The sequence below is a fragment of the Nyctereutes procyonoides genome, unplaced genomic scaffold (genome assembly GCF_905146905.1).
Source record: "Nyctereutes procyonoides isolate TBG_1078 unplaced genomic scaffold, NYPRO_anot_genome, whole genome shotgun sequence".
In the NCBI taxonomy this organism is placed as follows: Eukaryota; Metazoa; Chordata; class Mammalia; order Carnivora; family Canidae; genus Nyctereutes; species Nyctereutes procyonoides.
The window spans coordinates 35,502,770-35,529,213 of NW_026575048.1; the positions used below are offsets into that span (position 1 = coordinate 35,502,770).

The window sequence follows — 26,444 nt, forward strand, 5'->3', positions numbered from 1 at the left end:
CTGAGTTCAACTTCTGGTTGTTACTATGGGAGCAAAGTTCTCTTAAATCTTTCTACATCCTAACTAGAAGTCCTTCCAAATTACTTTGAAATTCTCTGGGTCCATGAAATTCAAAATTCCAGAACTGACTGCCACAGAATTTCTCCATAATAATTTAGACTCTTACTGTACATTTAGTTCTGGCAGTTTGTGGGGCTTCTGTCTCGAAAAAAATTTTGGACTGAAAATTATTCCCTCTTGAATATGCTCACATTTCTTTAGGTTTGGATTTACAAGGTTGAACTATTAGTTGATTAAAAAATCGCATTCTTTTGTATGAAAAGGTGTGAACCTAATAGTGAAGCTTTATTTATAACCACCTAATTTAATATTCTCTCTAGTTTCATGTAAATGTCTTTGTAGAAAATGCTACCAAGAGCGGCATTGTGGTTACTTTAATTCCATTGCCAATACTTTTATATGGTTTCCTGTATTCTAAAGGGAAAGCTAGATGTACTTTTCTTCTTTTAAAACTTTTCCTCTTATGAATCAGTACCAGTATGAATAAATGTCAGAAGTTCTTATTAAGTGGTTAAAGTTGATGTCTCTGTCTCAGCATCCGTGTTTTAGGTAATGATGATTAAGCAGACTTCATAATGGAAAATGCCAAAGTTATAAAGAAATTGTTCTTCTTACTAACTAAAGAACACATGATAATAATAATGTTTGTAAATACTCACTTTGTGCCAAACTCACTTAATCCTTACATTTTAATGATAAGAAAGGTATCGTGGTTTGGAAGTCAGAACCCCAGGGTTCCAAGTCCTACTCCTTTACTGAAATAGGCATTGTCATTAATATTTAGGAAATAATAGGATCGTGCACACTCTGGTTGAAAAGCATTGCAATAGGAAGGACATTTTGGAGGTTAATTTGTCTCTCCTCAAAATGAACTCTTTGGTTAGGCAAAATGAGGTGTTTTGGTTTTGGTTGGTAAGGAAGGCAATTTTTCTATTCTGACATTTCAGATTATACTAAATATTTTTATTAGCTGAAGAAATAATCAAATAAAATATAATTTATATTGATTTAGAGAAAATATGAAGCTAGAGTCCTGATTATTTAATAGAACCACAGAATTTCATTTCTTGCTAATGGAACTTGGTTGTAGAGAAAGCCATGAAAATGTACATGTTCTTGGGATCAGAAAGCCAAATTAACTAAGGTCTGGCTGCCTTGAGATGCAAGTGGTCAGTACAAGAGTAGAGTTCCCCTTTCCAGTGATTATGTAAATCAAGACAGCTCAAATCATAACACATAGTGTGCTATTATGCCCCCATGTGAGTGTTTCAAGTATGTTTTTCTTTATCTTTACCACTAGCCAAGCATTTGGAGCTAAGGTGGCAGATTACCTGATACAGACCTACCATCCTGACCCTTTGTCTTCAGGGGTTGGTGACTCTTTAGGAAAGGTGAACAAATGGGAAAGAAGTAAGGTCACAGCCTCTGAGAATTCAGAGAGTTTGAAAGTCTATAGTAGCTGAAGATTGAATTCCTTGATTGTGGTAATTTTCACTGACCATTATTTGACAGTCAAAAGTTGCTCTTCTGAAGGGATTTGAATTGTGTTTGGTGACTTAAGGTATGGACAGAGGAAGAGGGAAGGCCTGAAGACTTGTCCAGCAGAGTTCATCCAACTTCCTGAAGAAGAATCTGCAGAGCAAGACAGAAAATCTGTTGTTTCTCAAATACCCTTGTACCTGAGCCTCACTGGCCTAAGCTTAGTTTCTGAAGACTTGGAGTCTTATCTTTCTCAGGAAGAGCATCCAGATCATTGGGCTGGCCCTTTTGCATCATGGCAGCTGGCCCTGAAGCCAACATCCCCAGCGACTCCCTCTAGTGGCAAGATCCTAGAGGCCCCCAGGGCTGCCCATGGCACCTAGTCCTCTTGGGGAATGTGAGCTAGTGTGACTGGCCAGACCATACTCAGCACATATGGAACATCAATTCTGACTTAGGAAGAACATCAGAGGTCAAAAATTTGGACAGGGATAGAAGCATTCCCTCATTGAAACACCTTGTACCCTCCAGGGATAGAAACATTAGAGGAAGGGGGAAAGATGGAGGAAGAATAGGTAGATGGGGCTGTGAAAGCAGAAGGCTCTGGGTTAAAACCCTGGTTGTACCAGTTATGAGGTATGTGATTTGGAGCAAAGTTAAATGACATGTCCATGTTCTTTCAGCTAACACAGGAACTATTTCACGAAGGCTATACTTGGTAGGTAATCCATATCCAAGAACAGAAGGCTTGAAAGAGGCCTAATTAAGTTAGAGTGTGTCAAGTAAAGAAGAATGGCAAATGTGGTGATTCAGTTAATAATAAAGATCGTCAGGTGGAAAACAAGATAAATTTGGTTGGCCTATGGTGAAGGGGCAGACTGTTCTTGGGCTGTAGGTAAGGAAACTAGTTGTCGGAACAGAAGAAATCAAATACTGTTAAAGGACTCAAGTTCACAATCAATAATTTTACTTTAACCTGAGAAGTAAGTGGAAGTGATTCTGGGCTTTTTGGAAGAAAATGATCAGATCAAAACAATACTCAAGTAAGGTAATCTTGTGAGGTAAGACTCTAAAGAACTTGGTGAGGGTCTGAATCAGGGGGCTACAGAACACACATGTGCACACATATACAATCATTATACAATCATTATAAAAGGGACCAAATCATACAATAAGAAACATCTTTGTACCTATTCCCTAGTTTGTCATTTTCAGGCTGCCATCACATCACAAGTGGAGCCCACCTACTAGCTGATGAAAGGCATATGTGTTGATGTATACCTTCTCTAAGAAGGAGACTCTTTAAATCTATTTTAAACAAGAAACACCATAGGCATCCTAGAATAAAAAGAGAAATCCATTTGGATAGATGTGGCAAGTCATGTGTCCATGTGTGTGGCTAGATTTCCATATACTGTCACACTCCGTCTCCAAGTCTCTGTGTAAAGGGACAGATGCACATTGAAACTTACTGAATATGAGTTTCTTGGAAGCCTTTAAAGGCCCTAATGATGATATTTGGGGGATAAAGAATCAACGACTTTCTTTTGCTGCCTTTTGCAACTTACAGTGTAGCCTTCACATAACTACCTCATTCCATCTTCCCAACCAATTCTGAGGTCAGACCTCTAACCGACACTTTATAAGTAGACAGACTCCAGGCCTTGGAGACAAACCCCTGTTGGCCATCCTTGTTTAAGAAATCTCTGAGAGCAGGGAAATGCTACAGTCCCATGAAAGAAAGTGATAGAAATGTGCCAGTCCATTCCATCACACCAGATGACTCTGGTTAGGTCTAGCTGGGCCCCATCTGTTTCCCCTCTTCTTTTTTTTTTTTAAGATGTTATTTATTTATTCATGATAGACACAGAGAGAGAGGGAGGGAGGCAGAGACACAGGAGGAGGGAGAAGCAGGCTCCATGCAGGGAGCCTGACATGGGACTCAATCCCAGGACTCCAGGATCACACCCTGGGCGCTTAAACCACTGAGCCACCCAGGCTGCCCTGTTTCCTCTCTTCTAATGGTGCAGGAGAACCTAAACATTTACAAGACTTGGAATCCCCAGTTGCAAATATTTTCTGCCTTTTCCCCCCATCCTTGACACTTTGATGTTACTGAGTATTTTTTTTTGGAAGCTAAAGCCCCTTGAAGAGATGATGAAGGCATGGCAGATGGTTACAAGGCAAGTCCTGGTGATTTGCCTTCTAAACCAGATTAGGAAAGCAGAGTGGGTGGTGGTCTACAGTGGGACTTCCAGCCTGCTATTCAAATTCTTTCTCAGATACCTCACTGACTAAACAGTCATTTGGCTTTATAAACTATGTTTCTACAACTGAAATTCTCCTTCAGTTAAGCCAATCAGTGAGTTACACCTCACTGTTAACTGCTTTAATTGTGTAATTATAGAATTTGGCCTCAGATAATTAAGAGGGTAGAAGTATAGCTGAAGATGACCCACCCCACTGCTAGTGAATGGCATTTGAATTTTAAAAGGAAGATACCTGTTTTAGTTACCTTCTCCACATGGCCCTGGGCAACATCCAGTGAGCTAGACCTGCACAGCAAGTGATCTCAGGGTCCTAGGAAGCAAGAGTGGGCATTGCAAAGCTTCTTGAGACCTAATCTCTGGAATTCACACAGTGTCACTTTCTCTACATTACATTGGTCAAGACAAGCCACAAGGCAGCCCAGGTTCAAGGGATGGAGAAAAAGACTCATCACAATGCCCAAGCAAGAAAAGGGCTAATTGAGGGACATTTCAAGTTGGGGTAAGAGATTTGACACAGAGAATACCAGGAGGTCCCCTGTGCTGGGAACAGAGGTGGGAGATGTGGGAAGAGTCAAGAAAAACTTCTGCACAGGGTCATAAGAATAGCTGGGGCGTGGCAGCAAGTTCACTGGACACCTCACACCTGGAGCATCTGTATTATAATTAATACCAACATGAGAAAAAAACAGGTTTTTTGTTCAGAGTGCTGTAAAGCTTAGATACTGCCCATTCTAAACCATCCTAGTCTCCCAACTGGAATAAGAAAATTGCTAAGACTTTCAAAGGGAGAAGAAAAAGAGAGAACCTATAGCAACTAGGTGGGGGTAGGAAGCCAAATTGATGTTATAAATCTCCTCCTGAAAATCCATATATTAGCCTGTCCACCTACTGTCCCTCAAGTGTTGAATGCTTCCACTTTCTTCCGAGTAGTTATTCTCAAATTTCACTCCCTGAATAGTTCAGTAGATCCAATGTTCTTATTATTTTAAAGCAATACTGCCAATGCTTTAGGTCTATCCTTGAAAATTTTACTTAAGAATTTACAACTTTGTTCATGCTCTTTTATTTTTAAGGGCACCTATTCATTGGTGTTTCCTCAAAAGCTGGTGAGTTTTCTTTGTACTGAGATGGGTGGGCTTGGGATGCTTCATCTAGCACAGTAGGGTCACATACTGGCAGAATGGGGTGTGGGTCGGGGAGCGAGGGGGAGGTTACAACATGTGCTATTTTTGTGCTTGTATTATGGGGGTGTATGTTTGGTAATAAAGCTAAACTTTAATACTACAGGCATACCTTGTTTTATTGTGTTTCATAAATAGTGCAGTTTTTACAAATTGAAGATTTGTGACAACCCAGTACTAAGCAGATCTATTGGCGCCATTGTTTCAACAGCATTTTTTCACTTTATGTCTCTGTGTCACATTTGGGTAATTCTTGAAATATTTGAAGCTTTTTATTATTTTATTACTTATTATTATAATGTTTATTATGTTGATCTGTGATCACTGAGTATGACTAGCTGGAAGCTCAGATGATGGTTAGCATTTTTTAGCAACAATATTTCTTAATCAATATATGTTGTTTTGAGATATAATGCTATTGCACACTTAACAGACTACACTATGGTGTAAACATAATTTTTGTATGCACTGGGAATCCAAGAAATTCATTTGACTTGCTTTACTGCAATATTTGCTTCGTAGCCATGGTCTGGAACTGAGCCTGCGGTATCTCTGAGGTATGCCTGTACTTTGCTTAGTCCTATGGGGCTGCCTGATAATAAAAAAATATATATTGTATACATAATAATAAATGTTATAGTAACTACCTAAGTTTACTTTGTATTAAGGAGAAGTATTTATAAAAATCCTTTAATATTTTTCGATATCGGGCAGCCCAGGTGGCTCAGCGATTTAGTGCCGCCTTCAGCCCAGGGCCTGATCCTAGAGACTGGGGATCAAGTCCCACATCAGGCTCCCTGCATGGAGCTTGCTTCTCCCTCTGCCTGTGTCTCTGCCTCTCTCTCTCTCTCTCTCTCTCTTTCTCTCTCATGAATAAATATATAAAATCTTAAAAAAAATTCTTCAATATCTCCTTAATAGAGGAGGCCTGGGGCCACAGTGTGTATTACTAAACCTCCCAAGCCCAGCAAAATCTGTACCATAGGATAGGACTCCAGCCATTGGATCCTTTTTTAAAAATCTATTTTATTCTTATTTTTAAAGTTGTAAAAATGTTGAACAGAAATCTGCCTCCTGCAATTTCTGTCTCTGGGTACTTGTTCTGTGTTTGAACAGACCAAACTCATACTCTCTTCCACTTAACACTCATTCAGATAATTGAATCCTCCACCATTGTTGAATGTATGACAAAAACTGGTTGAGTCTAATGATGCAAACCTAAAGGGAAAGTTATCTTGAATAATGAAATTACAATATGTAGAAGGTTTAAGGACTTATACACCATCTCATGGTTTTGAAGTATGTGGTTAAAGACTTTAAGAGTTGACAGATTAGTCAGGGATTTGTCAAGAGTATTAATTACAAACTTTGAAATCTTGGTCAGTGAAAGTTCATCACAGTGCATCTTGCAAATATGATCAAAGTCTTTTCACTACTGATTTTATGATGCTTAACCAGTGTGTAAAGAATGAAGGTTTTTATTAGAAATGACTGATGTAATAGAGCACATTTAAAGGAAGATGTATTGTTAGACTATTTCCCCTACCTTACCCCAACCTCTGTTTTGGGGACCCCTCCCCTCATTGTCTCTAAACACCTAAAATGGCATTTGGGGCTCCTTTAAGGGAACTGTGCTCTTTACAGTGTTAGTATAGCTTAGTGATGACCACCACTGTGAGGGCAGCAAAGGTGGGGCTGTTGTTAAGTGATGTTTTTCAAACCATAAAAATGAACCATGAAAACTGGGGACTAACTGTGATTTGGTGAGTGAAAGAAATTTATGGCTGGCTGAAAACTTGAAAATGGAGGGGTAAAGTATGCAGCTGGTTATGGGAAAGGAAAGCAGTCCCTCTGCCTTGTCCTTCCTTGTTGAGTTTTAGGGAAAAAAAAACAATCTATTATTTTGATAGCTTTATTTCCACTACCAGCACCCCTCCCCCACACACACACCAGAATTAAAAAAAAAAAAATGCACTGGCACTCAAACCACGGACAATGAAATTAAAATACACCCAATGCAGCTCCCCCCAAATCACTAGCTTCTGTTTTCCCCTCCCTTCTGCTGAGATGTCTTATCTATGCCTTCCAGAATACATGAGGGTATCTTCCAGGTTCCTTGGTATTCTCCTTAACTGCAGGTTGATTTCCTGCATCAGCCAGGTGGAAGGTGCAGAGATGCCAATGCTTGGTGTCAGTATCCCCAGTCCCACCTCGCGGGCATTTCAGGAACCATGGCCTGCTGCCAGGCAGGGGTGAGAAGGTGCTAGTCTGGGGAAAACTTGGGGCATGTCTCCACTAGTTCACCTGTCTCATGCTCTTCCTGTTCAGTTGCCTCTGCACGCCAGAGGGTGGCACCCCAGGCACTCCAGAGGTGGAGAGGAGGGCTATGGTGGGGACTGGAGTGGTGGGGTGGGCAGGGCAGACAAGGGGACCGGGGATAAATTCTCAGACCTTGGTCTTGAGATTCCCATATAATTTTTGGAGCCTGCCCCCAACCCTGTTTGAAGGGAGCCGGCTTCTGCCAGACAGGTGGCACAGGTTTAGGAATTTCTATGATAAGGTATTGTGAAGGTTATTCATGACCAACGGCCTCTACCCTCCTGGGTCCCAGAAAATCCAAAGGCAAACAAGTTTCCCCTGTACCTGTAGGGTGGGTGGGGAGTGGGCGCAAAGCCTACGCACGCCACGCTGCAAATGAGCCAACATCTGACCTGTCCCTTTGCGTTGTGTTTTTCAGTTGCTGGATCTGTGCGACTCGGTGAAGGATGATGCCCTGAGGGTGATCTCTGCCTTTAACATTCCAGACACCTCCCTCCACGCCCCAATCGCAGGCATCACCAATGCGAAGGCCGCCTGGGCCTTCTACCCTGCACCGCTGCAACCCGAGCCCCGAGAAGCGGCGCGCACTCAGCGGCGCAAGCTGGAAGCCAAGTTATAGCGGGCGTGGTGCGAAGGGTGGTGCTCGCTCGCAGCTGCCACGACACTAGCTTTTATGACGCCTGGAACTAGGGCCAAGGCTGGCCTGGCATGCGCTGGGTCCCGGCTCTCGGGGCTCTCGGGGATTTGGGTCGCAGAGCAGGGTTCCCACAGAGGCTTGAGAAGTGCGCGTTGGGCTGTTGGGACAGGAAACCAAGCGGCAGCCCCGGAACATGCGGCTTTATCAGATAACCCTGCCGGAGCGGCAGCCACCTCTCCCAGCTTCCGCACTGGATCTCCCTAGACACTGGCTCCTCTGCGAACGCGCCTACACCCGGGTGCCACCAAAGGTCTCCTGCTGTCAGCGGTGACTCAGATTTACAGTGATTTTGGGAAACGGATTGATGCTGCGTAAAAAAAAAAAAGAAAATCAAACACTCGTGGGCAAAGTTTCAGTTCAGCAAGTGATGCTTTTCCAGTGAATCAGACCCTCTTGGGGTCTTAGAGGAGACGCACGGACGGGGAAAGCGGAGTGAGCGCCCGGAGTTTTGCTCTCGGCAGAGCGCAAACTCCGGCTTATCCTCCCAGGCAGGCGGCTTCCGGACCGTAAGACAACGCGCGGAAAATACTTTTACCATATGAAATTGTAATCTGTTCTTTAGAGGAGCATAGATACAAAGTTTAATAAAGACATTAACGGATGGAAAGGCGTTGCAGCTGCTTGCCGAGGATGGGGAGACGGGCTGGGGCAGTACACGGCAATAAGGTGATTTCGGAACTAGGGGAGACCACACTGGCAGCCTGTAGTCCGGGCAAGGGCTGTAGATTCCCTCCCTGTCCCGTTTCTCGGATCCCCCTTGCCCCACTTGATTCTTGCTCCTTTCTCAGCCCCAGCCGCCCTCTTCACTCCCTCTCCACATCTCGTGGGGCAGAGGCAGGCGTGAGCTCAGCTCTGCTCGTGTCCGCGAGGGGACAGCCAGGACCGGAGCAGAGACCTAACGCCCACCTACCTGCCCCTCCCCCACTGTCCCTTCTCTGGACGGTGGCCCAGTTCCCAGAGGACCTCCAGACCCGGTAGGAGAGGGCGGGCAGAGCCGGAGGTCGCCCGGCGCGAGAGGTCCGCCAAATCTCCCCAGCACGGTCGGGGCTGCGGGAGGAGCAGACTCCGAGCCGACCTCTCCCATGCGCCCCAAAATAAGAGTGTTTAACGGGTTGCTTTCCCTGTCGCCTTTGTTTTTTAAAGTGTTCACAGGGTCGCTAAAGCAGACGACGCGGGGGCGGCGGAGCTGATAGGACCAGATGACAACCACAAGGGCTCTCTTCTGCGTGGTTCTTTTCCTGTCCCTGTCTGCATCGCCCAACCCCACGGAGAGCTCGGAGCACCCGGGCGGGTTTCTGGCTCCCAGCGGGTGCAGTTTTGTAGTTTTCTCCCCCCCCCCCCGGGGGGCGATACGCAGGGCGGCTGAGGCTTAAGAGTTTGTCCGCCGGCGGCTGCCACCTGAGGTCCAGGGCAGCAGCTCCAAACCACGGTCAGGGTGGACATCTGGGCTCTGCGCCCACTTCGCCGCGTGCACGCCCTTGTCCTTTCCCTCCTGCAACGAAATTCCGGGGCAGAACCGGGCGAGCGTTCTTGAGTCCCTCCGACGACCCCTGGCCGCCTGCGCTTGGCTCAGGACTCTTTAGAGACGCGCTGAGAAGAGTTTAACGAGGGGCCGTGCAGTCTTCTGGACGTTCCTGACCTGCTTATGCAGCGTAGGACACCGAGCGAGGTGGCCAGCCGCGGGACAACGCCTCGCTGATCTGCTCCTCTGAACTGAGGTCCCTTCCTTCTTGGTTCGGGGGCGGGGGGTGGGGACGTTAGGGGATCCTTGAACTCGGTTTCTTTATGCCATCTAACTAACCAGGTCTCCCCGCCGCAGGATGTTCCATCTCCCGAGCGCCCTTGCCCCCCTACTTCCCCGGCCGCGGCGGTCCGCTAGCCCCGGGAGCGCAGGAGGAGGTAAGGGTGGGGACCCAGCACCCACATTAGGAGAACAGATGAGGGTGTGGACCCAGAGGAGTACGTCCCGGAGTGGGAGTGAGGCCGTCGGCACCCAGGAGAAAGGGGGTGGGGGCGCGCAGGGAGAAGTGGTAGGGGGTACTTCGTGCCCCACATCACTCCCCAGGCTCGCCTTCACTGGCCTCCGCGCGCCTCCCGGGCGGGTGGGTCTCTGCTCTGAGAGCCCGACCAATCTTTAGGATCCCGACCCAGCAGTGATACCACCCCCTCTCCCACCTGAAGGCCGAGATCCCTCTGGATCTTTTCTTTTCTTCTTCTTTGTTTTTTTTTTTTTTTTCCTGAAAGGATTTTTGTCGAGTTTTTTCATTTCCCTATTTTTACCTGCTCTTCGCGCAGTGCCTTCCTGCCTCGCACCGGGGCTGCGGAACAGACGCCTCTGGGGATCCGCTCTTTGCCCTTGCCTCCACTGTCCCCACTGAGGGCTCTGCCTCTTAACCGTAGGCGGTCCGGCCCGGGAGAAAGCGAGGTGCCCTGCTAGGGGGCATAAGGAGGGCGCCTAAGACTACCGCGTGAGGCTGGGGCGAGCAAGATGAGCAGCCCGGCACGTCGGGGACTCGACTCACCCAGTACCCCGGACTCTGGGAGAGAGGAGAACCCAGAGACCCTCTGCCCAACCTTGGCCCCTCGCGTTCTCGAGGCTCAACCCAGTCCCCGCGCCTGCCCCAGAGCGGCTCAGAAATTCCCGCGGCCGATCGAGGGCTCAGCGGCGCCTCCTGAGGCTTTCCGCCGGCGGCAGCGGCCCGGCCGGGTTCAGTGTGCCCGGAGCGCCCCCTCGGTTCCACGCGCACGCACTGGCCCTGCTGGATCGGGGCGAGGCCAGGGTACACTGGCGGGGGCGGGGGCGGGGGTGGGTGGGGGTGGGGGTGGGGGGCAGGGGGCGGTACCGGAGCGCTCAAGCCCTCAGGCAGCCTTAGTCACTCCAGTAAACACGCCCGGCGGGGGGCCGGGCCGGCGGCGCGCGCAAGGGAACCCGTCGCGGCCACCCCCGCCTTTACCTGTTGGAGCCTGAGCGCGCCCGCCGCTGCGGCGCGGCGGGGCGGGGCGGGGCGTGCTGGCCCGCGCGGCGGGGCGGGACCTGGCGGGGCGGAGCTCGCGGCGATTGGCTGAGGGCGCTGGGCCGCCCGTCTGAGCGGAGCTGCAGGGCTGTGCAGGTTTCACTTCGCTCCGCGCAGCCTCCAGGTCTGGGTCTTGCGAGAGGGCTCCGTCCCGCGCCGCCGCCGCCGCCGCCGCCACTGCCACCGGATTCTCGCAGTCGCCCTACGCGCCCCAGCCCAACTGCGGCCAGCATCGCCACGGGCTGCTCGCTTTGCCCCGCTCCCGCCGCCACCCCTTTGGCGCCCTTTCCTTGGCCCTCGTCCCCCCCAATGTCTGACTCTGACTCTCGGACTGAGAAGCGCAAGGTAAATACATCCGAGCCCCCGGGAGCGGGCGGGGTAAGGACGGAAGACAGGCGCCGGAGCCAGGTGGGCGCCACCTCCCGCTCCCTTCCCGAGCACGTGCAGGCAGCTGCGTGTCCCCGTCGCACTGTGGTCGCCGGGCAGGGGGCAGCGGTCCGGCGGGCGGGGCGGGCTCCCTCCCCCACGCAGGTCCAGGTGGGCGAGGGGGCGTGCGTGCAGAGCTCGGGGCGCTCGGCCGAAGTGCGGCTCGGGCCGGGATTCCGCGCGCCAGGGAGCGGAGAAGCTTCTCGCGGCCGGCGGGGAAAGGCAGCGCGCGCTCTCGGCGCTGTCCCGGGAGCTGCGGCCCCGCTCCGGGATACTAGGCTGCGCGGCCGGCCGGCAAGTGTCGCCGCCCTGTCCCGAGACGCCCCCCGCCCTCCCCGCCCCCCCCCCCCCCCCCCGCATTCCCCAGGTAGCGGCCGCGCCGTCGGAGCTGGTCTGGCGGCTTGGCTTTCCTCGGGTGCTCGGGCCCGTTGCGGAGGATTTGCGGAACTGCGGCGATTCCTTCGCTGGCGAGACTCGGCTTTTTCCTTGCACCGGTTGAGGCGGAGGTTTCAGGGCGGCGGCAGCGTTCGCGCTCTTCTGGACGTGTCCGGGGGCGCCCTGCCCTGCCCGGGCCGCGGCTGCGCTGCAGACACCAGCAGCCGCACGATCCCGACGGCGAGAGGCCGAGGGCCGCCGATCGCCGCCGATCGCCGCCGATCGCCGGCGCCACGCGATGGGCGAGCCTCGGGCCGCAGGACCTGCCCCATCCGTGGGGCACCCCCACTCACTCGCAGTGCCGCCGGGCGGTGCGGTGCCCTCGGGGGCCTGTTACTCGGTGTCCGAGCCCGTGGCGGAAGACCCGCCGGCCGCGGGAGACCGGGGCGTGGATGTGTTCCTTGTCTGCCGCGCTCGCGGGTGCGCGCGGACATGCGTGCCCGTGGCCAGTGGCGGCGGCTTGGATTGGGAGCGTACGCGCCGCGCTCGGGGAAGAAGGGGGAGGAACTTGTGGAGGACGGTGGGTGCCCCGGCTGGGGGAAGGGGCGGCCTTTGGGGTCGGCGGCCAGCAGCCAGCACTGGGGTCCGAGGACGGCTCTGCGGGTGCGGAGAGCGCGGGGCTCCTGCTTTGTCTCCAGGTGACCGGGCACTTGGCGCGGCGGGAACCCGGAGGCTCGCGCGGCGTCCGGACGGGCACAGGGGCGGGGCGGGCCGGGGGGCCCCTGGGCAGCTCGGGTCCGCGGGACTCCCGCCGCGGCCGCCGCGGCCGGGGCAGCCTTCGGAGGCGAGTTTGTCAACAATCGCCTCGCCTTTGGCGGCCTGACCCGTAGGCGCCGCCCCCGCGGGCGGCGGCTATTGGCTGCGGCGGGGAGCGACCGCGCGCGGGCCAATTGGGAGCGCGGGCACCCGGCGCCAGCGGCGCGGGGAGGTCGGCGGTGCCGGCGGCGGCGGGCGCAGTGCGCGAGGGGAGGAGCGGGAGGAGGCGGAGGATGTTCCCGGCGGCGGCGGCCGGGGCAGCGCGGGCCAGAGGCGCGGCGCGGGGAGCCCTGGGCTGCCCGGCGGAGCGCGGCGGCGGCGGCGGCGGCGCGGGCGGGCGGCCGGTGGTCGGCTCTGCGCGGCCCCGGGGGCTCTGAACGCGAGTCCCGGGCTTTGTCTCCCGCGCTCCCTTCGTGCTGACGGCCAGGGGGCTCCGGGTCGGCGAAGGACGCGGGCGGGGCGCCGCGGGGCCCGGGCCCGGACGCGACGATCGGAAGGGAAGGGGCGGACGTGAGTTTCGGCCCAAATACCTTCACAGGGGAGGGTCAGTGGGACGAAGGGGCCGCGCGCCCCGGGGAGCCGAGTGTGCGGAGCTACTTGGGCTCTTTGCAGGGGGCGCCCAGGGACGGCTTCGGGGGTCACGGCCCCCCCACTTGGAGGTGTGCACCTCGCTGTGCGGGTACGTTCCGGAGAAGCCGCGTCGGGCCCCGTGCGGCGCGCTGCCCCCTGCGGGAGGAGGGGCGCGCGGGCGGGGAGCGGGAGGGACCGCGGGCGGGGAGCGCCCGAGCCCCGGCCGCGCCGCGCTCCGAGTTACAAACTCTATTGTGACGCACTTACTACGACTGCCGGCCCTTGCCAAACCTTCCCCAGACTTGCTGCCCTCAGCACTTTCGGCAGAACAATGGGGCCGGAGTGGGGAACGCGGCCAGCCGCCTGCAATCGCTGCATCTGCGCCCGCTCCTGTGCTGCAGCGCGGTATCTGATCCCGGGAAATCGGAGCCTGCGGGGAGTTTCCGACTTATTCAAGTCGGCCCTGAGCAAAGAGTGCATGTGAATACACTGGACACAAGCGGCTTCTGGAACGTGTGTGTGTGTGTGTGTGTGTGTGTGTGTGTGTGTGTGTGTGATGCAGCACCAGTTTCACGTTGACCTTGTAATTGTGTTTTGTTTGGTGGCAGGAAGTTTAGTCCCACCCCCTCCCCTCCCCTCCCCCCCCCCCCCGCAAAGATAGAGGTACCTTTGTTATTTTAGGTGTGTTTTTATTCTTATTTGGAAGATCCTCAGAGAAGTGTATGAACCAACAACTTAAAGTATTTGCTGTTCTAAAAGCTTTGAAGGAATCCGCGAAAGTTAGCTAAATTTACTTGTAATTATTATTTTGCTTAAGATAATCTTAGTTTTTGTTTTATTTGCAGAAAAAAAGACCAAATGGCAAAGCAACCTTCAGATGTAAGTTCTGAGTGTGACAGAGAAGGCGGACAATTGCAGCCTGCTGAGAGGCCTCCTCAGCTCAGGCCTGGGGCCCCTACCTCTCTACAGACAGAGCAGCAAGGTAATCCTGAAGGCGAAGGGGACCGCTGCCCCCAAGGCAGCCCTCAGGGCCCGCTGGCCCCACCAGCCAGCCCCGGCCCTTTTGCTACCAGATCCCCGCTTTTCATCTTTGTGAGAAGATCCTCCCTGCTGTCTCGATCCTCCAGTGGGTATTTCTCTTTTGACACAGACAGGAGCCCGGCACCCATGAGTTGTGACAAATCAACACAAACCCCAAGTCCTCCTTGCCAGGCCTTCAACCATTATCTCAGTGCAATGGGTAAGCAGTACCTGGGTAAGAGGTAGTTAATGTGTGGTTGCTTGAATATCTGTCTAAAGGCTGTGTGTGGCATTTAAATTAAACTCTCTTTTAGAATCCTTTTATTGATTTAGTCCATATTTTGATGGAGATGTCAAATAAGACCTCAAAACCAACATTTTTTTTTATACATGTTGCACAAGTTTTGTGGCAGTGATAAAATGTATCTAGTATCACCTATTGATCCTGGCCGCCTGCCTTCATTAAAGTGTGTGTGTGTTGTTCTAACCACTAAGACTTAACTATTAATGACCTTGTGCTTGAAGGGGACTCTGTCAAATATAGCAAATAGCTTAACGACATAACCAAACATGAAGAAAGATGAGACAAGTTCCCCATTTTCAAAAATGACACTTAAAAAGTGATCTAATTAATCAAGGCAGTACCAATATAGCATCACAAAAATGGTTTGTTTTCCACTTGATTTCTCTTTGAGCTGATTTTTTATTTGCTCAGAGGTTTTGGATATAGAACTAAGAAGATGAGATTGTGGGATTTTATTTCAGGGGTTAAAGACTGCTCTAGGGTCTAAACCAAGAAAACCTGACAGTACGTACGATCAGTGAGGAAACTGAACTGGTAAGGACTGTGGCAGATTGGAGAACGTAACTGCCCCCGACTGTGGGCCTGTGGTCTCAGAATGGTAGGTTTTCCTATATTGTAGCCCAGGAGTGCAGATTGACAATTGACAATTTAGAGCAAGCCAAATAAAAACATCTGTTTGCTAGATTTGACCCTTGAGCCCCCAGCATGTGACTTTGAGCATGTTCAGTTCTGGCAGCCTCAGTAAGGGAATAAGTCTGTGTTGATTCAAATCACTTTTCCCCACTAATAGAAAATGTCTTGGTCAGGATTCACCAGAATCTTGCTTACCATTTGGACAGATAAGTCCTTCCTTCCTGCACCCATGAGATAGAAGTTGGCAGTATTATTCCTTAAGGATCCAGTATAGATTTTCTTACAACGTAGATCACACTTTGGCCAAAGGCTAACTAAAACCAAGTCCTGGAAGACAATGACAAATCTTGAATTTGCAGATACTATTGGGCTCTGTGTCTTGGCCTTCAGAGAGCTGCAGGTCTGTCCCTATTTTACCGTTAGAACCTCAGAGGAGGGATCCCTGGGTGGCGCAGCGGTTTGGCGCCTGTCTTTGGCCCGGGGTGTGATCCTGGAGACCCGGGATCGAATCCCGCATCGGGCTCCCGGTGCATGGAGCCTGCTTCTCCCTCTGCCTGTGTCTCTGCCTCTCTCTCTCTCTCTCTCTCTCTCTGTGACTATCATAAGTAAATAAAATTAAAAAAAAAAAGAACCTCAGAGGATTGGTTGCTTGTCTGGTTGGGGATACCTGGGAAGTAGCAAAGAGGGATGGTAAAGACAGTAGCTTCATGTTGGCTAGATATCTTCTCAAAGTTGAGATAGACTTTGTTAAGATCCCTCCTTAGGGAAAGGAGCTTGAAGTTTATTGCTACTATTGCTTTGATAATTAGGACCATCCTGAATTCATTTGAACCTTCTTAGTTGGTACTTGCAAATGTTTGCCCATGAAAGTTCTCCCGAGTATATGAATCTACAGCATTCTTGCTCACTTTGAGTGAATAGGGCTTTATGGTATGTGTTTTTGAAAACCTGTGTATTTTAAGGATCCTTTGGAAGCCTTGTAATTTTTCCTGCAGACCTATAAATCTGCCTCTACAGGTGGTGGCTTCATGCACAAAAATAGTTTCTCTTAATCAGGAAGAGTGGGTGAGATAGTGTGTTTTTTTTTTTTTTTAAGTATGTACAGTGACATACTGTTTTCAGTGAGCTTATTATAAGGTAAGCACCGTTACTCAAGATGACAGATGTAATTCTTCAGAGATCACAATCTAAGTTATTAAGTAAAGTTATGTTTGTACCTGTGAAGTCGAGTCATGGGTCCCAAGGTGTAATTTTATAGTAGTAACTACATTCTAGTAGATTGGCATGGTAACTGAGACTTGAATGGAGAGGATTAAATGATAAGGTATAAGGAGTTTGGGTTAGTGCACCAAGGTAAGTTTTCAGAATTAGGTTCTGGGGAGATTTGTTTGTTGGGGTGGGGGACAAATGGGGAACTGGAGAGGACTTGGTCAGATGTGAGTTTTATCAAACTGAAGCATAAAATTGACCCTCTCTGTAGTTTCTAACTTTTTTCCTGCTCATTCTTCTAACAGTTCCATGCCTAAAGACACCTGAAATATGCCGAGTTGATACATTTGGGTTCTTTTCTCTAGTTTCTAATTATGTTTAGAGTGTTTTTTACTGAATCATATCCATGAAGATCTTCAGTGAAGCTTTTGGTAATTTATTGCAAAATACATTTTTCATGGAGAAATCTTTATGATTGGTTTTAGCTGGGACACCACAAATGTGAGATTATAAAGAGGAACTCCACTCAGAAGAGTTTCTGCTCAGCAAGTTGGGGTAGATAGCAGTGGATCTTGCAGTTCTGACCTTGTGTCTTTGTTCTAATGAGAAAGTGAATTCTTGTCTAGGATGTACATGTACATCAAGTAGATGTTAATACTAGAAATGCCTTCATATTTTCCTCCATGTCCCCTATTTTTGGGGTACATTCAAACAATATTATATGCTTTCCATGAAAAGGAAAGCTTTCCCGCCCCCGCCCCCCACTTGTACCAACCAAATCTTGGTCTCTGTATACCCTGGGTGGATTGATTAATTTGACAAATGCTCTCTTTCTTAGTGATTAACTGATTACTTTAGTTAAAATCATTGACAGGTATTAGGTTTCTGAGTGCTTTCTCTAGTGTGTGTGTGTGTGTGTGTGTGCGCGCGCGCTTATGCCATAATGTGTTTTTAATACAAATTGTGTGCTAAATTCTGCACAAATTCATACTTTGGAGGTGTAGGTGTTGCAGTTGGAAGTAAGAATTGAGAAAGGTCGGAATGTGCTAGTGAACATTATGAACAGAGTGAGAGCTAGTTCATTAACTTCATGCTAGTTCAATAACTTAAACATTGGTTCCCTCGAACATCAGAGTTTATAGGTAGGAGTTATGTTGTCCTTTATTTTCCTCCGCATCTTGTGCATACTCCTCTTGCAGCTGATAATTGTCTGACCCACCTTTTAGATTGTGAGCCCTCTGAGGAGAGGCACGACATCCTGGAAATCCTAATGAGGGCATGAAAGGAAATGCTCAGGAGATGTTCAGAGTTTTGAGTCTTGCTCATCAGTCTTTCATAAGAGCCAACTGAGGACAAATAAGATTTCAGAAAAAGTCTGGTAGCAAGAAAAAGACCCTGAGCAAACCCCCCCCCAAAAAAAATATATATATATATTTTTAACTATTTGGATCTAACTGTAAGATTTGTCTTGTGGGGGTGACAGATGAGGTTTGGCTCAGCCCAGGCACAGTAGGGAAGCTACAGGTGAGTACTGAGCACTTGCAAAGCAACTAGTGCAATTTGAGATGTGCTTGTTAGTGTCAATCCACGCTAGAGTGTGAAGACTTAGTATGTAAAGAAGAATGTAAAATATCACGCTCATCTTCACATTAATGATATATGGAGATAATTTTAATATATTGGGTTAAATAAAAACTTTTTTTATTGTAGTTAAAAAAAACCTGCATAAACCTCATAAAACTTAACCATCGTAACCACTTCTAAGTGTACATTTCAGTAGTGTTAATAAGTATATTCACATAGTTTGCATCCCACTCCCAAAATTTTCTCCTCTTATAGAACTAAAGCACTATACCCATTAAACATCCACTCTGCAATTCCCCTCCTCCCAGCTTCTAGCACATTGTATCTGTGTCTATGATTTCGACTGTTCTAGATAGCCTGTGTAAGTATCTATCTTATGTGACTGGTTTATTTCACTTAGCATTGTGTCCTCAAGGTTCATCCTTATTCATCATCATTGGCCTTCTCTTCCTTTTTAGAGCTGAATAATAATCCATTGTATTTATGTAACACACTTTTTAAATTCATTCATCCATCAGTGGACACTTGGGTTGTTTCCATCTCTTGGCTATATTCTGGAGTAGTGTCACCCTAAATATGAGTGCGCAGACATCTCACAGGTGATGCATTCAGTTCTTTCAGAAGTATGCAAACATCTCTTCAGAATCACACTTTCAGTTCTTTTGGATATCTATCCAGTATTTTTAATTTTTTGAGGGACCTTCATACTGTTTTCCATAGTAGCTGCACCATTTTATATTCCCACCAGCCATGTACAGGGGTTCCATTTCTCCAAATCCTCACCAACATTTTCCTTTTTTTTTTTTTTTTTTAAATAATAATGATCTGTGTGAAGTGCTTGTTGTAGTTTTGATTTTAGTTTCCTGGATGAGTGATAGTGAGCATCTTTTTATATGCTTGTTGGCTATTAAATAAAATATGTTTTTTATATTCATTTTACCTGTTTCTTTTTACTTTTTAAAAGTGTTTCTTCTAGAAAAATAGCAAATTAGATCTGTGGCTGGCATTCTGTTTATCTGGATAGGTTGCTTTGCAGATGGAGGAGCTAAAATGTTCAGGGGGGCACTTTAGCCAGCGAGACCTTACTCTTCCCACTCATCATTTCCATGTAATTTACTCCTTTGGTTGCTTTTGTTGACTTTATAGTGAAAGTACTTAGCCTGATCTTGTAAGCATCTTAAATAAGCTTTGTTGATAGCTGTGTTCTTCAGGCAAGTATAAATACCAGTTTGGGTTTACTTTTTCAAAACTCCAGCTTTTTTGAAAAAGTTGAAGGTGGGGTGGTTTAGTTCTTCAGGCATCTCAAGGCTGCCTAGAGCTTCTGATGATAGTCTTCTTTGCTGAAGACCCACTTCTGGCTTCTAGACTCAGGGTCACTAATTTGGAAACCAAGAGAAGCAAACCTACTTTACAGGTCCTGAGTGGGGATAGAAAGTGAGAAAAATGAAAGTTTTTTTTTTTCTAACTCATTCCAAACAAAATTTAGTAATTGATAATACAGATACCATATATGCCCTTTGCCTAGTTTCCCCCAATGGCAACATATTATAATATAGTACAGTTCACAACCTGGAAGTGACATTGATAGAAGCCAGCTACCTTATTCACGTTTCACCAGTTCCCCATGCACTCCATTTTGTGCGTGCATGTGAGTGTGATTTACTCCTATGCAATTAATCAGATGTTGAGATTTGTGTGATCACCATTAACAGTCAAGATACAGAACAGTTCCGTTACAAGGAGCCCTCTTGCTTCCTTTTTGTACCTCCCTTCTGTTTCCACCCCCCCTCCAACAACCCACTGATCTGTACTACATATCTCCACTTCTGTCATATGTGACCTTTTGAGATGGGCTTTTTCACTCAACATAATTCCACAGAGATCCACCCACGATGTTGTGCGTATCAGTAATTGCTTGGTTTTTATTGCTGAGTAGCATTCCCTAGCGTGAAGCGTTGATTGACCCGTGGAAAGACATTCAGGTTGTTTACAAGTTCTGCGGGGGGCCCTGGCACCCCAGGCACTTACTGGAGGGCTAGCCAGCCCACGCTGCAGGTTGTACGTTATTCCCTGGTACGTCTTCTGGGAGCTGCCATTTGAATGAGGGCACAGGCTTCCTGGTAAAGCCACCTCACCAGGTGACTGGCCAGGATGCCACACACCTTGACAACGAACTGCTGCTGTAAATACTCCCGTACAGGTTTTTGCATTTATGTGAGTTTTCATTCCCAGAAGTACAGTTGTTGGATCATATGGTAGTTTAGTTTTTTAAGAAACTGTTGTTTGCCACAATGGTTATGTTACCATCAGCAATGTAGGAGGGGTCCAGTTTTTCTAAATCTTAGCCAGCATTTGGTGTCATCACTATTTTTTTTAGCCATTCTGACACATGCCTTATTGTAGGTTTAATATGCATGCCCCTCATGGCTAATGGTGTTGAATATATTTTCATGTGCTCATTTGCATATGTATACACTCCTCCAGGAAGTGACTGTTTCTGTGTTTTGCTCATTTTTTCAATTGGTTTGGTTTTTTACTCTTTCACTCTTTTTGAGAGCTTTTATGCATTCTAGACTCAAGTCAGATATGTGATTTGCAAACATTTTCTCCCATTTTGTAGCTTCTCTTTTCATCCTTTCTATAGAGCAAAGTTTTAAATTTTGGTAAAGTTCAGATACCAGTTTCAAGTTTTTGGTGTCAGTTAAGTACTCTTTGCCAAGCCTAAGCCCCAAGATTTTTGCCTAGTTTGTTTGTTTTTGCCAAAAGTTTTATAGTTTCACATTTTACATTTGGATTTGTGATTCATGTTGAGTTAATTTGTTTATAAGGTATGACGTATAGATCAAAGTCTGTCCTTTCAACTGTAGATCCCCAGTTGCTCTCGCACCATTTATGGAAATTGTCATCCTTTTTCCACTTATATTAGCTCTTGAACAACATGTGGCGAGGGGCACCATGCACGGAAAATCCATGTGTAACTTGTGACTGCCCCAAAACTTAACTACTGGTAGAATACTAATAGCCTGCTGTTGACCAGAAGCCTTCCCAGTAAGACAAACTGTTGACAGACACACGTTTTGTATGTTACGTGTATTGTATACTGGATTCATACAATAAGCTGGAGGAGAGAAAAGGTTATTGAAAAAATCCACCTATGAAAAAATTCAGTGAACCTGTTGTGCAAGGGTCAACTATAATTGCTTTTGCACCTTTGTTCAAAATCAGCATGTTTTTGTGGATCTATTTCTGGATTCTCTTCTGTGTTCTCTTGAACTATATGTCTGTCCCTCTGAAGTCAGGACCACGCTGCCTTCATTACTCTGGTTACATATTGGACCATAGTAATGGATGGATACAGTGATTCCTCAGACTTTATTCTTTTTTCTTTTTCTTCAGAATTGTTTTAACCTGGGTCCTATGCCTTTTCATCTCTATTTTAGAGTGGGCTTGTCTGTGTCTACAAAACCCTGCTGGGGTTTCCATAGGAATTGTATTAAACTTACAGATCAGTTTGGGTCAAGAACTTGCACCTTGATTGTGTTGTCTTGCATTCCATAAACAGGTATGTCTTCAAATATTTCGGTTTGTAGGTTTTTTATAATTTTCAGTGTACAGATCTTGTAGATGTTTTGTTGGACTTCATTCACTTGGGAACAATTAGTAATGGTATTATTTTTAAATTTATTTTCAACTCATTTATTTTTAATATGTAGAAATACAGTTCATGTTTGTTTGTTCTTATATTCTGGAGCCTTGCTGAACTCAGTAGTGAGAAAATTTTTTGTAAATTTCTTGGGAGTCCAATGAAGACATGTTATCTGCAAATAGGAAGTTTTATTTCTTCCTTTCTAATAATCTGTGCATTTTCTTTCTTTTTCTTGCCCTATTACATTGATTAGAACTTTAGTTTTGTGTTGAATGAGAGGTGAGAACAGACAGCCTTCCTTGCCTCATTCCTCTAGGGGGAATGCTTTCAGTCTTTAATCATTGAGTCTGACATTAGCTGTAGGTATTTTGTAGATTCTCTTTTTAAAAAAAAATGAAATTTCTCTATTCCTAGATTGCTGATAGTATTTATCATGAATGAAATAGTTATAAAATGTTTACTCTGCATCAACTCATGTGAATGTATGAGTTTGCTTATTTTAGAATCTGTTGATAATGGTGAACTACATTGATTTAATCTATCTTGCAAGCATGGGAATAGCCCTACTTGGTCAGGGTGTAGTTCTTTTCATACATTGTTGGATTGAATTGGCTAATATTTTCTTGAGGGTCTTTGTGCCTAAGTTCATGAGAGTTATTTATCTGTTGTTTTCTTTTTAAACTGTTCTGGTTTTGATCAGGGCCTTAACAGAGGTTGGGAAATGTTCCCTTCTCCTCCCTTTTCCAGAAGAGATTGTGTAAAGTTGGTATTCTTTAAATGTTTGGAAAAAAATTATTTAAAATGTTTGGTGGAACTGTCTAATGAGACCACGTAGACCTGAAGGTTTCTTTCTTGGGGAGCGGGGGAGGAGTTTAAGTTAAAAATTCAGTTTTTTAGTGTTTGTAGTACTATTCTGGTTGTCTGTTTCATCTTGGTTGAATTTTAGTAGTTTATGATTTTCAACTACAAGGAATTGATCCATTGGTTCTAAGTTGTTGAATATTGAGTGCATAAAGTATTTATGTTGTTCTTTATTATCTTAAGTGTGTGCAGGATCTGTTGTGATAGTTCATTTCATTCTAGATATTGGTGGTTTATGTTTTCCTATTTTTTTATCCTTTCAGGAGGTTTATCAGCTTTATTTTTTAAAATCAGCTTTTTTCATTTTTCTCTATTTTCCTATTTACAGTTTTTTTGTTTAGTATTTCTTTCCTTTGGTTTGCTTTATGTTTATTTTGTCTTTTCTAGTTTCTTGGGGTGGGAACTTGGAGGAATGTTTCGAGACCTTTCCTCTCTTCTATTGAAGCATTTAGTGCCATAATCTCACCACTGCTTTAACTGCATCCCATATGTCTAGGGAGACTGTTTTCATTTTCATTGACATTCATGTGTTTTTATTTCCTTTGAGATTGCTTCTCTGACCCAAAAACATTTAGAAGTGTGTTGTTTCATTTCTAAGTGCATAGCAATTATCTTGTCTTTCTGTTACCATTTTCTTGTTTGATTTCATCATGGTCAGAGAATAACTGTGTTATTTTTTCAATTATATTAAATTTGGTAAATGATCCACAAGAGCTTCAAGAATATCTATATTCTGTTGTCGGATGGAGTGTTCATAATATATTTGCCAATTAGATCTTATTGATTGTGTTGTCCAGGGACACCTGGGTGGCTCAGTTGGTTAAGCATCTACCTTCGGCTCAGGTCATGATCCGCAGGGTCCTAGGATCAAGTCCCACGTCAGGCTCCCTGCTCAGTGGAGAGCCTGCTTCTCCTTCTCCCTCAGCCTCTCCCCCCACTCATACTGTCTCTCCCTCTTTCTGTCTCTCTCACTAGCTCTATCTCAAATAAAGAAAATCTTATTTTAAAAAAATTGTGTTGTCCAGCCCTCCTATATCTTTGCTGATTTTCTCTGTGGTAGTTCTGTCAGTTGCTTAGACAGATGCTGTTGAAGTCTCCAACCAGAAGGATAGTTTGTCTTTTTCTCCTTTCAGATCTATCAGATTTTGCTTCATGTATTTCTGAGGCACAGTTGTTTGGTGTTCACACATTTTGAATTTTTAATGTCTTCCTGTTGGATTGATCCTTTTATCATTGCTAAAAAGTCTACTTTATGTGATACCAACCAATATAGCCACTTCTGCTTTTCGTAAAAAATACTAATAATGGTACATCTTTATAGGGTGTATTTTTTTCCACTTATTTACTTTCAAGCTACATATATTGTATTTGAAGTAAGTTTTTTTGTATAGAACATATCTTCAAATAATACTGCTTTTACTCACTCATCAAATTTTTTAAATGGTGTATTTAGATCATTTACATTAAAGGTAATTGTCTTAAGTCTGCCATTTTACTGTGTTTCTGTTTCTGTGTTTCTTTGTTTAAGAAGAATTTCCTGGACCGCCTGGGTGGCTCAGCAGCTGAGCGTCTACCTTTGGCTCAGGTCATGATCCTGGGGTCCAGGGATCGGGTCCTGCATTGGGCTCCCTCCGAGGAGCCTGCTTCTCCTTTTGCCCTATGTCTCTGGTCTCTGCCTCTCTCTGTGTGTCTCTCATGAATAAGTAAATAAAATTTTTTTTAAAAAAAATTTCCTTAGTGGTTGTCTTAAGTATTACAGTATACAAATGTAACTTGTTAAGATCTATTGACATCGATGATAACCAACATTTTTTGTTTGGTTTGGCTGCAGTGTAAACATCTTACATCCCTTCAGGTCTCTTCACCTGCCCCACATTTCAGATATAATTGTCTTAAACATTTCCTCTATATACATTGAGCACCATAAGTGATGTCCTATTTTGTGCTTCATCCGTCAAATGTAATTAAAGAAGCTCATGAGAAATAGGCTGATTTAGTATATTTCCTCCTCTCTTCTCTACATTTCAATAGTCTTTCCTTTCTGAGGTTCTCAGTCTTCTGTTATTATTTCCTTTGTGTTCAGAAGACTTCCTTCAGTCATTTCTAAATGATAGGCCTGCTAGCAACAAGCCTTGGTTCCTGTGTTTGAGAATCTTTGTTTTTTTCCTTAATTCCAAAAGGATATTTTCAGTGGATCTAGAATTCATAGCTGGTTAGCTGTTTGTTTGCTTGTTTGTTTTGTATTTTCCTGAACTTAAAAGACTTCTGGCTTTCACCGTTTCAGATGAGAAGTCTATCTTTCAAATGTTCTTCTGTAAGTATTGTGTTATTTCTGCCTGGTGCCTTCCAACGTTTTTTCTTTGGTTTTTAGTTTCCAGAAGTGTAATTATGATGTGTTTTGAATATTTTTGGGTTTCTCCTTCTTCAGATTCACTCCACTTCTTAAATATGTGGTTTTATGTTTTGTGCCAGATTCAGGAAGTTTTCAGCCATTATGTCTTTGAGTATTTTTTCCTTTCTTTTGGGACTCTGATGACAAGAATGTCTTTTCGTTGTGGTCCTTGAGACTGTTTAGTTTTCATTCTGTATTGTCTGTTTGAACTGAATAAATTCTGTGGATCTCACATCATGTGCATGGGTTCTGTCATCTGTCATCCCCAATCTATTACTGAGCCCAGCCAGTGAGGTTCTTTTCCCCCTCTTTGTTTAGTTGTATTTTTCTGTTCTAAAATTTTTGCTTTCTTCTTCCAGGTGAGGTAGAAATTCAGATCCCTCCTCAGCCTTGCTAATACTTTCCAGCAAAAATGCAGCACCAAATTACATGGCTTTGTTGAATTATTTTGGGGGTGTATGCTTGGCTCCCCCATAGCCCCTGCTGACACCTGGAAGGGGGAAGTGGTGGAGGGCTGACTCACAGCCTTGCTTCTGTAGGGTGGAGGCTAAAGCTCAGCTCCTCTTGGCTTCTTGTTTACACTGGACTAAGCGTGAGGGGTAGACTACCAGCCCTGCCTCCCACCACCCTGTTCCTCTCATGATGCTGGATGGGAGTTCCCAGGCATTATCCTTGATGCCAGGTGGGAGTGGAGGCTTGGTGACCCACTGGGTCCCACAGGCACCCGAAGCTAGGGAGGAAAAAACGTATGGGCCACTAGCCCTGTTTCCTACCACCTCATTCGGTCTTGTTGCTGCCAGGTGGGTATGCAGGCTCAGCTCCTCACTGGGCCTTCCCCCAACCAGGGGTGGGGGAAGTGGTGTGCTGACTTGCTCTGACTTGTTCTGTCTCATTGCTCATTGATGCTCGGTGGGGGTGGTGGCCCAGCTTCTTGTGGGTGCGTGCGTGCGTGTGTGTGTGTGTGTGTGTGTGTGTGTGGAGTGGCAGCTAATCTCACTTTGTACCACCTCCCTGCTGCTTGGTAGGGGTAGGAGGGCCAGTTTGCTGCCGGGCCCCACCAAAACTACCTTTGAAAGGGGAGTCTGCATCATCTGCTACCCCTGAGCAGAGGATGAGAGAGAGCTCCCCACGTGATTTGTCCAACACTGCTCTGGCAGGGCAGCAGGATTGGCCCTGCCTGCGTCTGCCAAGGAGAAAGACTGGCAGATCTGCTCTCCCTTAGCCTCGTTACACAGCCTGCTGGTAGAACCACAACACCGACACCGCCCCCTGAGCTGGGGATGGGTGAAAGATCAACTCCTTGCCTGGCCACACTGAAACTACAGCTGGGGTCTATAGAATAGGTACGGCCAAAACGGTTTTCCGTTGTGAGGCCACCCTTTCCCTACGGCTTTACTGGGAAGAATAGGCTCTCCTGGGAGCTCTTTCTCTCTGTACGTTGGAGACCCACCATTGGAGAACTCTGTGGGACCCCGTCCAGGATGTATGGAAAGTAATGAGGAAACCAGGGACCTCTCGGCCACATCATTCCTCAAGTCCAAGGGACCCCAAACGGCCCACCTCTTCTTTCCCCTTTCAACAACATCTT

At 46.7% G+C, this 26,444-nt stretch overlaps 2 protein-coding genes across 5 annotated transcripts in view; both read left to right on the forward strand.

Moving 5' to 3' along the window:
• Positions 1-9,043, forward strand: part of ACOXL (acyl-CoA oxidase like) — a 351,472-nt gene extending 342,429 nt beyond the window's left edge. Inside the window, exon 19 of the mRNA XM_055327355.1 lies at positions 7,728-9,043. Within this exon, the coding sequence (XP_055183330.1) occupies positions 7,728-7,928 (201 nt within the window). The 3' untranslated portion in view covers positions 7,929-9,043. The remainder of the gene's footprint in view (positions 1-7,727) is intronic.
• Positions 9,044-11,093: 2,050 nt separating this feature from the next.
• Positions 11,094-26,444, forward strand: part of BCL2L11 (BCL2 like 11) — a 48,773-nt gene continuing 33,422 nt past the window's right edge. For 2 of the 4 annotated variants that reach the window (XR_008664715.1, XM_055327211.1), the window contains exons 1-2: positions 11,094-11,365; positions 14,053-14,447. Coding sequence is in view for 3 of the 4 variants with exons in the window: in XM_055327211.1 (XP_055183186.1) it covers positions 14,066-14,447 (382 nt within the window). In the remaining variant the exon portion in view is untranslated. Of the gene's footprint in view, positions 11,366-12,978; positions 13,148-14,052; positions 14,448-26,444 lie in introns of those variants that run through there. The other 2 variants (XM_055327213.1, XM_055327212.1) reach the window with 2 other exon arrangements.